A 12,157-nucleotide genomic window follows, 5' to 3' on the forward strand; every position below is an offset into this window, starting at 1 on the left:
GAAGGGGCAAAGAAGTAAAAAGGAATGCAATTTTGTTGTAATTCTTTTCTTTTTAAAGCATATGTGTATGTGTGTATGATTTTAGAAAATATTAGCACTCCCATTGACCACTTTTGTAACTGTCTTCTATACTTTTATACCCTGTGTAACTGAGTTCCAAAGTTGACTGTGCATCAGGATCACCTGAGGAATGTAGAAGAATGTTTTAAGAGGTATAGAAGACTGGGCCCCACCCTAGAACTATTGACTCATGATTTCTAGAAATGAGGCCCCACGATCTGTATTGAGCCAGTAAACAAAACCCTCCTGAGGAGTCTAGTGAACAGGTGTTAGTCCGTTCCCCAGTTAGGGGATTATTCACTCCCCATTCTTTTTTACATTAACAGACACTAAATATGCATTTGGCGAATTGGTAATACAAATATCCATTTATTTCTTTAACATGCCCTGTTCTTACCAGGTAGATGGCACAAACCTTCAGGGCTTTACCAATCAACAAGCAGTGGAGGTGTTGCGACACACAGGACAAACTGTGCACCTGACGCTAATGAGGAGAGGGACAAAGCAGGAAGCTGAGCTCATGTCAAGGGACGATGGCACAAAAGATGGAATTTTGTCTCCTGTTAATGCCAGCGTAAGCAAAGGTAATGCCAAGTTAATCCGGCTGCCAGTTATACCCTTACATCATTTCCATTTTTTTTTCTAATTCTGAAACTATTTAAAAATAGTTTTTAGTCCTCACTATTTAGTGTTAACCAAGTAAAAAGGAAATTTAATGAAGTTGGGATTAACTGGCACAATGATATGTTCATTAAGTGTAGAATGGGCTTCTGAAGAAAGCAGATTACTTCCTACCCCTGACTTACTTTTGAATGTCATCATCATGTTTTCTCATTAAGGGGAAGCTCTTCCTTGGGTTATGCATGTGAGCCCCATGATATTCCTTGAAGGAATCAACTTTATTTTCCCAACTAGTAATGTCATTCATAACCTGATCATATATGAGCATCTCTGGAAATTACTGAAATCCTCATGGAGTTCACTGGGGTAAAGGTTTATTGGTAGAAGTCAGGCTTTTGGTTTAAAAGTGCTGTTTCATTTCTCACACTGTTAACCATTCTGGTATTTATGCCATAAACTACTTATTACAGTCCTAGGAGACAGGGAGGCAAATCACAGGAGAAATTTATTACTTCTTTGCCCCATTGACAGGAGAACTTTCCTTTAAGAACATGGGATTATGGAAGAATATACCTACAAAAGACTTCTCATTTAGGGATTCAAATATAACAGTGGGGTTTGAAAAATTCAAAAGCTTGATTATATTACAGATATAACTACTAAAATGTTCTTTTCTTTAAGAAAATTATAAAAAAGATGAAGATTTTTTATGTTTGAGGAGAAACACCAGCATATTACCAATTGAAGAAGAAGGTAAATGCCTGGAGCCAGGTTATTTTGTTTTTTATATACCTTTTTAGAGAAATTATTTTATACATGTAATTAAGCCTCTATGGACTTATTGTAAATTACAAAAACCTCCAAAAAAAGATGTGCTTGTATATCCTCATTTATAGACCTGATTAATTGCTCTAGTAGATTAAAATAGTTCATTTATAGCTGGTATATTTTCTTGCTGAGTCAATCTTCTACATTTTTTAACTAAAATCATTTAGAAATCAATAAATTACATGATTGATTTTATTTCAGTTCCCTTATTTTTGTACAGCCAACATATGTCTATCTTATTGAACAAACAAACGTGAAATTATAAAGTATTTCTAAAATAAACACAGGGAATCTTTAAAGGATAAGCTCATAGGAATGAAACTGTCCAATGTTGGGAGGGTTTTCCTTCTCAGTTTTAAAAAGTTCTAAATTTTAATATTGTGAGGTTGGTTTGGAAAGGAATTGTAGAGAGAAATTAAACATTTCTGAGATTTCTTTCACTATAAACCTAGAGTCCATCAAGCTGTTTAAGCGTTTTTTGGAGCAGCATTGTTTTACTATATAATTATACCAGAATGTTGTTACGACCTTTTTAAGCTGTTGTATGCTTTCCTTACCTTTCAGATTGCTTTAGGTACAGTAGTCACTCTCTATATCACAGTTCACTTATCATGGCCTCACTGTATTGTGGGATTTTAAAAAACATATTTAATTATTTATTGCGGATTTTTTGCTATATCACGGGATTTTGCGGTACTGTTTACGTATGTTGTTAAAGTTACGTAGGTTTAAGAGTGTAGAAATGTTTAAGAACATAAGTAGTGTTTCTACCATTTCATTATTGTTTGGTTTTTTACCTAAAATTTTCATTTACTTTTATTATTTTAAAGCAGTATTTGTATTTGCAAATATATCCCAGGAGTGAAATGTGTAAGATTCACAGGTGTTAAATACATTCTACCATTTTTACACTATTTGTGAAGAAATTATTTAGGCTGAAGTGAATTATCAGGAGTTGGGGGAAAGGATAAAACTATTTCAAAGCATGAAACTTAAGACAGTAAGTGGGAATGGGTCTAGGGGATTGTCTTGAAGGCTCAGACCTCCTATTTTGCTTTAGTCAATGTGCATATGTGTGCAGGTGGATAGATAGGAGAGGCTCTAGACTTAGAATCATGGGTCCCAAACTCCTTTTTAAACAAAATAAACTGAGGAAAAACTTCTAAGTGATTCTAATGCATCTACCTTAGTGCTTGGTCCTCAGACAAGAGGGTGAGATATTATTGTTACTTCCACAGAGATGAGACTCATTGTGTGAGCATGGAGAGTTTTGCAACTGTAGGTTGGTTGTATGAGACACATCTCAGATTTTTTTATCAGCAGCATACAGATTCCCCACTTTTCTGCATACAGAATCCCACCCTGATTGAATTACTGCCTACCTTTGTAAGAGCAGCAGAATCAGAGAAAGAGGGTCTGGGAGTGGGTAGAACTCTGAGCTAACCCTCCTTTTTCTAACCTTTACCAGGTAGACATGGTCTGTGTAACCTTTATTCACCACTGAATTGTAATTATCCTTCTTTGAACTGAATTTAATTTTGAAAAGAAAATACTCATTTGGGTGGGCTAGTCTCAAAATTAAAATATATATTCTTAATATATTTTACTGTTTTCAGTTTCTCAAGGAGAAAGAAGATCATTTTATTAGATTAAGGCATAACAAATTTGCAAAATAGGCCTAGAGTGAAAGCTCATTAATTCCATTGAAGAGGAGGCACTTAATAAAAATCTGAATTTTGGAACACTCTTTAAATTTGAAGGCTAAAAGGGATATCAAAAGTTTAATTTAGAGTATGTCTTGTAGAGATTTTTTTAAAAGACAATCTTTAAAGCCCTGGCTGGTATAGCTCAGTGGACTGGGCATCTTACCACAAACTGGAAGGTCACTGGTTCAATTATTGATCAGGGCACACGCCTGGATTCCAGGCCAGGTCCTCAGCTGGGGGCGTGCCAGAGATAACTGATCAGTTACTCTCACACATCAATGTTTCTCTCCTCTTTCTCCCTCCCTTCCCCTCTCTCTAAACATAAATAAAAACCTTTTAAAAAAAACATCCTCAGGTGAGGATAAAAAAAAAAAAAAGAGACACCCTTTATGAATAAGAAATAAAGATGAAATATGGAGCTCTTTGAATATGACTTGCAAATTCTTTTCAGCCAGTTTCCTATTTTAACTAAATATTTTAATTCAATTGTGTTTATTGATTTTGTTTCAAAATTTTTTTTATTTTCCTTTAGCCAATTAGTCTAATTCCAATTATGGGGTTTTATTTTAAAGTACATTCTCAGGTTTTCATTTTTTTATATTTTTTATTTATTTTCTTATGCATGGAGTTGCATATATTATTTGTTAATTTCTTTTACCTGTCTATTTTTGCTAAGGTGTAGCATGGTCCTTTACTCTGTAGAACCAAATAAAAGTGAAATAGGTAAACTAACATAAAAGGCAGCATGGTTTTTCACTGTAGCGTCATGAAAGGACTGCCAGGTGAAACCTGGAGTGATTCAGGGTCCTCGCTCTTTTAAATAAACGTTAGATTAAAATGGATACTTTAACAGAAATAGAATCAAGACTTAAAAAAGGCCTCTTAAAAGAGAATAGTTTTAGAACATGAAGATGATAGTGTTCTAAATTAAATTATTAAAATATGTAGAGAAATAGAGTAACTCGTATATTGGGTGATGAGTCAGACTTTGTATGATAGATAGGTTCTGATCACAGTTTCCCTGTTACAGAATGTTAAAATAAAGTTAGTTTTTGTAGTTTGTGACTAACTTAATTATTTCGATGATTTCAGGGTATCCATTACTCTTAGCTGAGATAGAAGAAATAGAAGACTCACAACAAAAGGAAACTTCCCTGCTGGCAAAATGGCAAAGGATTATGGGAATTAATTATGAAATCGTGGTAGGTACTTTACCCTCCCTAACTTCCTTACTTGTTCACGAGAGCAATAAAAATGATGATCATGACTTCAGGAAAAGATGGAGGTATAAATAGACAACTGAATTTTCCTCACAACTAAGAAGGAGTTTACAACCACTTCAAAGCTAAAAAAAACCAGAAAATTCAGAAAATCAAAAGTACAGGGAAGTTCAGCAAAGAGAGAAAGAAGAAATATTCAGCCAGAACGGTAGGGGGGCAGAGCTGGTACAGAGAGAATGAGGTGCAGCACTGCAGCAGTGGCTGGTGGTGCAGCCAGTGGTGCAGCAACCATAGCCACGGCGAAAAGTACAGTCATACATTTTAAACCCAGGAAGTGATCCAAGCCCCAAACCAGACTGATCGATCTCAGCCCCAGACCAGACAGTGGGGAAAATAGAGCCATATTGCTTCTGACTCTGAAAGCCAGTAGGGGTTGGGGCAGAGGAAGAAACTGCTGGTCTCTCAACAGAGGCACCTTGTTTAGTATGGGAAGGGGAGAAGTGCCTGGAAAAGGGGAGAGAGCATGGCAAGCGGCATTGTTCCCTCTCAGACCTCTCCTCCACATACAGCAGCACCACAAAGTGGTGAAATGGATCACCAGCACTAATGGATTCCTAAGGCTCTGCCCCTTAAATGTAACAGGTGTGACAGCTCTACCTAAGTCACAGAGGCAAACACAGAAACCTGTCAAGACAAGGAGGCAGAGAAATACAGACAAAGCGGGGTGGGGCGGAGTGGGGAGCAGATCAAGGTTCCAGTGGGAGAACTAAGCAACGAGGATATATCCAACCTAACAGACAAAGAGATAACCAACTTAACAGATGCACAATTTAAAGAACTGGTGATAAAGATGCTCACAGACTGGACAGAAAATATTAAGCATGACAGTAAAGAAATGAAGGCTATGCTAAGTGAAATGAAGGAAAATCCACATGAAGCTAGTGGTGAAGGAAAGGACCAGGGTTCAAATCAACAAATTGGAACATAAGGAATAAATAAACAGTCAACCAGTACAGAAGGAGAAAACAAGAATTTAAACAAATGAGGAGAGGCTTAGAAATCTCTGGGATAGCTTTAAATGTGCAACACCACCTGAATCATAGGGTTTCCAGAAGGAGAAGAGGAAGAGCAAGACATTTAAAAATTATGTGAAAAAATATTGAAGGAAAACTTCTATAATTTGGGGAAGGAAATGGACATACAGGTCCAGGAAATACAGAGAGTCCCAACCAAACTAGATAGGGAGGAACACACCAAGACATATCATAATTAAAATGCTAAATGTTAAGGATAAAGAGAGAATCTTAAAAGCAGCAAGAGAAAAGCAGAGTTACCTACAAAGGGGTGCTTATAAGACTGTCAGCTGATTTCTCAAAAGAAACTTTGCAGGCAAGAAGTATTCAAAGTGAGGAAAAGCAAGGACCTGCAACCAGGATTACTCTGTCCAGCAAAGCTATCATATAGAACAGAAAGGCACATAAAGTGCTTCCCAGACAAGGTAAAGCTAAAGAAGTTCATCATCACTAAGCCATTATTATATGAAATGTTAAAGGGACTTAAGAAAAAGATCAAAACTATGAATATTAAAATGACAACAAAATCATAACTATCAGCAAGAGAAGCTAAATAATAATAATAAAAAAACTAAGCAGACAACCAGAGTGGGAACAGAATCATAGGTATGGGGAGCATGGGGAAAGGTGTCAGCTGGGAAGGGGAAGAGGGGAGAAGGAGGGAAATGATGCAGGAATTAAGAAGCATAGGAGGGTGCAGAATAGAGAGGGTGATGTTGAGAACAGTACAGGAAAGGGTAAAGTCAAAGAGCTTATATGCAGGACCCATGGACATGAAATAAGGGGGGCGGGACTGCTGGGCAGAGGGGAGCAAAGAGTAAAGAAATTGCTACAACTGTAACAGCATAATCAATGAAACATTAAAAAACTGATCATCATAAAAAGTCATTGAAAAGTAGCAAATGCACAGGGCTTTTTTTGGAGACCTAAGTGTGTTGATTCAGGTATTTTAAAAATTCAGCTTGAAGAAAGTTGAGTAGTAAACCAAGGAACTAAAATGAATGGGATGAAGTTTTAGAACTCATAATTTATTAATGTTTTAATATTTCTGACTGTAGTGTATCATTGATAGATACAAAGTAGCTTTTTTCCTGAGTCTTAAACTTGGGATTTATAGAAAGAATCATAAAAGAATGATAGCACTTATTTAAATATTAAAGAAAAAGAAATCGTGACCTATACCTAAAATTGTTAAAAGACCTTTTGCTACTCTCTTATCACACTCATGAATTTACTTTCCTTAAGAGGTTTATTTCTACATGCTTATTTTCATATAACTTATGCCATATGGAGTGTTTTATGTTATTAATATAGTTTACATAACTATTATAGTAATTGTTATCTGCTTCCTAAAAAGATTTAACAAAGGTGAGACAAATGATCAATCTTTGGATTTACAGCAAATTTCAGGGATTTCAAAAGGAAAAATGTAGTACTAGCTTAGGTAGAATTTCTCTTATTGCTTATAATATTCAGGTAACTCTAGATTAGAAGAGATAAAAGAAAATAGATTTCATATAATATTAATAACTAGCGTTTAATGAACACTTTGTGCCAAGTAGTATTTGTCATGTTCCATTTCATCCTCATGACAATGATCTTTATTTTTAACACTCAAGAGAGTTAACAGACAGTTAAAGAACGAGCAAGTACAGCTGTTATTACCACTTTAAATCTGGTCAAGGAAAAGTACAGGAAGGTCCAGCTTAACTGTGGTTAATTTAACATGAAAAGGAAGTTGAGGTTTCCCTCCTGTGTTGTCAGCTGGCATATAACTGAGACTGCACTCCTGGTGGTAACTGAATAGTGAAGGGAACCCATTTGACCAGTTTGGTACAAATGTCAGACCCGAGACTGGGAACTTTTCAAGCTCTTGTGCACATTGTCTCTTGGTGGCATGCGCACTTATCTGTCAAGGCCACAAGTGTACTGTAAGAAAAAGACGAAACTATTGGCCCTCAACAAAAGTAAGTTAGACAGGTAGTTTCTAATAATACCCCTGAACGTGCTACTATTAAGATGTGAAAGAGATCTTTTCAAATATGCAGCATTTTTTCTCAGCCCCTCTATCCATCAGTTTCCTTAACTGTAAAATATAGGGGATGAAGTAGATTATCTTTAGAATACTTCCAATTTTAATGTTATAATGAATGGATTCTCAATGAAAATGGTTGATTTACTAACATTCTTCATCGTTGTGTGTAATGTGGGAAATAAGATCATTTTTCTGTTTTAAGCTTTGATGTATTTTTAAAAACAATTGTTATCCCTCTAAGCAGCATAAATGAGAGCTGTGGGCTCTAGGTTCGGGCTGCTTAGGTGCATAGCTCTTCCTAGCTGTTCATTGGCTCTGGTATAGGTAACCTCTCTGAACCTCTTTTTCCTAATCTGGGAACAAGGATAGAAATTGCATCTATGAGAAGCAAATGAGATAAACTGGGTAATGGGGTTAGCACAGCCCCTAGCACATAGCAAATGCTAAGTGTGTGTGTTTTCTATACTGTAGTTATCTATAGGCATGGCTAATTATCTTGAGTTCTTGTATCTTGCTTCTTCCTTTTGGTTTCTGTTGGTTCATGAAACTTGATAGGTATCAGTACTCTTTCAAAGACAAAGTGCCAAAGTTTTGCAGCTTTGCAATAAAGCCTGCGAAGATTCTGTGAGCAAGTTGACCTGTTTAGAATAACATAAAATGCATACATGAGAATTTTTTAAAATGAAAGAATATTAGAATTGTGATTATTTTTCTTCTTTCAGGTGGCCCATGTGAGTAAGTTCAGTGAGAACAGTGGGCTGGGGATAAGTCTGGAAGCCACAGTGGGACATCATTTTATCCGATCTGTTCTACCAGAAGGTCCTGTTGGACACAGTGGGAAGCTTTTCAGTGGCGATGAGCTATTGGAAGTAAGGAGCTGTCATTGTACCCTCCCTCCCCCAGATAAAATGCTTAAAAGGTTGCAGGAGGCTCCATGTGGTGAATAAACAAGTTCTTATTTTAAATTTGCCCTCTAATGGGTACTTAAGAGAGATCTACAAATAAAATTCCACTCAAAGCAGAAAATTCAAATCCATATTTGCATTGATTTTCAGACCTAATTTCATGATGAGTTTGTTTGTTTTAGGTCCAAAGAATTGCAAAAACTTCTTTAAAATTTTTTAAATGCGTTCAACTTTTAGAATAGGTAATTCATTTACATTATTTCAAAATCATAAAGAATTACAGTAAGAAGCTTTTTTCCTATCCAATTCATTCAGTTCCAATCACCCTCCTTTAGGTAATCTGTTACATTTGTTTCTCTACAACCTTCTGGATATTTTTAATGCATAAATAAGAGAGTTTGAATGTATTCTTTTGCCCCACTTTAAAAAAAATAATGTGCTGGCACACAATATGTGCCATTTTCCATTTTTATTTTTTTCACTTAATATAAAATGTCAATTTTTAAAATAATATTTCCATTCATTATTGAAAACATTAACTTCTCCAAACTACTACCCTGGCAGATCAAATATGCATGAAAGCTAGTGATTTATCCAAGAATGTCCAATTCCAACAAGACTCTATAAATTGCATGTAAATTGTTTTTGATAGTATTTATTGCAAGTCTAACTGTAGTTCTGAGCACAGCATAACTATGGTAATAGTAAGATTTATGTTTATTTAATGAAAAATTGTTTTTAAAAGAATATTCATGTTATGATATGTTCTTTCTTGAACAACTTACGTTTTTCCATAGGTGAATGGCATAACTTTACTTGGGGAAAATCACCAAGATGTGGTGAATATTTTAAAAGAATTGCCTATAGAAGTAACCATGGTGTGCTGTCGTCGAACTGTGCCACCTACCACCCAATCAGAATTGGATAGCCTGGATTTAGGTGACATTGAACCAACAGAAAAGGTATTGGATATGTGGATATGAGACTAATCAGAATATACAATGGAAAGGCTAAATGGTGTTTAAAATGTTTAAATTTTCTTTTCTTTTATTTGGTGTTTGATTTCCTCACATTGCTCATGGCTTATAAGATAGACCTTGGAGTCAGACAGACTTGGGTTTGAATAAGTCTTGACACTTATTAGCTCAGGACCTTGGGTGATTTGCTTCATTTTTCTGAATCTCAGTTTTCTCCTCTGTGCAATGTAAGTGATGTTCTTTGTTTTAGAGCATTACCCTGTAGGTTAAATGAGGTAATGTAATCATATTAGATGTTATTACCCACAAATACTTATATAATTTATTCATAATATTCCTATGAAGTAATACTCATAGTGTCCTCATTTATAGAAGAAAAATTGTGTGTAAATAGTGTATAGTGAGTATATGATAAAATATACTTTTATATAATCTGCTGAGCTCAGGGCCTGACATACAATTATTTGCTCAGTGAGTGGCTAAATATGGATGGACGGACACATCATCTCTTCATGTATAGGTTTTATTAGTATACTATTGATACTTTTGAAATATGAGAAATTTGAGCTCATAATACTACATATCATATAACACTCTGTAATATCCAGAAACTCCCATTTTTCTCTTTGCCTCTTCTTTTCCATTCAGATCAAAATGTCAAGAAATAGAGGTAATTTACTTTTCCCAAGACTCACAATAGATATCTAAAGTTAAGATTTGGACTGCATAATTTGCAATCTAAATGAAATCTCACATAAGATACAATGAGAGTTGATGTTAGGATTTGATTTACATTATACTGAAGGAATCAGTAAAATGGAATAATTTTGAAAACGTTGAAGAATAAAGTATATAGTTTAATGTTCACATGGATGCCTAGAATAGCGCAGAATAAGAAACAATTCCGAATTGTGTAGTACCACATGTAACTATACACATTTTTATGTGATATAATTGGGAGTATTACAATTAAGAAGGTGGGCAGATTTGTGTTCCCGGTCCTGTGCTGTGCAGTAATTGAATAAAAGCAAAGATAGTACACAAACTAGATTTTCATCATAAAGATGAACAAAACTGAGGTAACCTAGATCTACTTTAATTTATTTTAACTGAAGAAGCTAACATTATGAACCTCTGTTCTGTGCCAAATGTTTTATAAATGCTACCTCATTTAATCTTCAATAATCTTTAAGATGGGTAACTACAAAGCCCAGGTTAAGAATATTGTTTAAGGCAACACAGATAAGAAATCTTAGAGACAGTCTTCAAGTGCAGGCCCATCTGACTTCAAATCTTGTCTTGCTACTATGGACATTAATTTGTTAATGAAATATTATCTGTGCACAAGACACAGAAGCTTAGAATCCTTGTTTGCATTAAAGTATGGAACTTTTATATACAGACATTTCTTTTTGAATTGTTATTTATCATAACTACTTTTTTAGCATCAGAATAGCTTTTTTTTTCTTCTGACTACAGAGGTGTTTCAGACACTGATGAAAAAAGTGGAAATCACCCACAGTGATGCTGCTGAGATGTAACTATTGTATATTTTTATATAAGATCTTTGATCAGTAAATTTTTAATGCGTGTAACAAGTTAAGAATTTAATATAATGTCTTTCAGTAATTATGACCTTAATTCCTGAACATTTCCTTATAAACTGTTGCTACTCTTGTTTGAGAGTATTTTGTTCTGGAAGAAGACTGAGAATCTCCCTTTTTCTGGTAGTGTTATGTGTATCTGCCAATCTAGTGCCTCTGAAATAAGAGCTGTCTGGTCTCTTACCAGCCTCATATAGATCTGGGCGAGTTCTTCGGGTCTTCGGAGACAGAGGATCCTGTGCTGGAGATGAATGATGTGGGTCAGAATGCAGAGAAGGTTCAAGGACCTTTGACCATGTGGGAGGCTGACGTTCAGCACATCGAGCTGGAGAAAGGGAGCAAAGGACTTGGTTTTAGCATTTTAGATTATCAGGTAAATATATCCTACTTTTAACAAATTTTTAATAAAGATGACATATACTAATGGTATATTGTTGGTAGCAGAGAAAAAGCAGGTAATACTTTAGTCCTCAAAGACATTTTCTTGTTTCTAGTAAATCTTTCAAAATAGTAATTTATATGATTCATTGGTTATCATAAAGGATTTCTTTTTAACATTGAATTCTTTGAGCCCTTTTATATTTCAGCGCTTGCATATTTGAAGAACATGCAGAATACATTTTTAGGAATATTGTAGAAATATTTTTTGACTTATGGGAGTAGGTACAAATTATTTTTAATTCCATGTACTTAATTGATGGTTTATATTTTAATGGCAAGACAGGAAGTATTATATACTTATTGCTTTCTTCTGAAGTGAATAATAGATTTATAATTGGATATATTATAAATTTTAGCATTTCTCTTATTTGGCTAAATTTATGAATAAACTGTTCAAATGTGACCTGCATTCTTACCTCACATTGTATTCTGTGCTGTGAGTAGCTGAGGAAATGCTACAGCCTGTCTGATCGACGCAGCTGTTGCTCCTCATTAATTAATACTAAGCCAGACACCATCTCCAATGACTCCTGGAGGTTCTGTTCACAGGGCCTGATTCTGGAGCCTTGTGCTAATTTTAAGGTTGCTGTATATGTTACACTGCTCACCAAATTCTGTATGGCCTCTTTTTATATTTCCTTATTTCAAAATGCAGGCCCCACCTTCAGTATACTCACATCGTACTGA

At 35.1% G+C, this 12,157-nt stretch overlaps 1 protein-coding gene across 1 annotated transcript in view; it reads left to right on the plus strand.

Moving 5' to 3' along the window:
* MPDZ (multiple PDZ domain crumbs cell polarity complex component) overlaps positions 1–12,157 on the plus strand; it is a 171,370-nt gene that overhangs the window by 78,195 nt on the left and 81,018 nt on the right. Inside the window, exons 12-17 of the mRNA XM_090274100.1 lie at positions 461–644; positions 1,363–1,434; positions 4,308–4,417; positions 8,266–8,412; positions 9,246–9,410; positions 11,217–11,402. Of these exons, the coding sequence (XP_090130226.1) occupies positions 461–644; positions 1,363–1,434; positions 4,308–4,417; positions 8,266–8,412; positions 9,246–9,410; positions 11,217–11,402 (864 nt within the window). The remainder of the gene's footprint in view (positions 1–460; positions 645–1,362; positions 1,435–4,307; positions 4,418–8,265; positions 8,413–9,245; positions 9,411–11,216; positions 11,403–12,157) is intronic.

This window comes from Furipterus horrens, unplaced genomic scaffold, assembly GCF_987537825.1.
Source record: "Furipterus horrens unplaced genomic scaffold, mFurHor1.1.pri manual_scaffold_4, whole genome shotgun sequence".
Classification (NCBI taxonomy): domain Eukaryota; kingdom Metazoa; phylum Chordata; class Mammalia; order Chiroptera; family Furipteridae; genus Furipterus; species Furipterus horrens.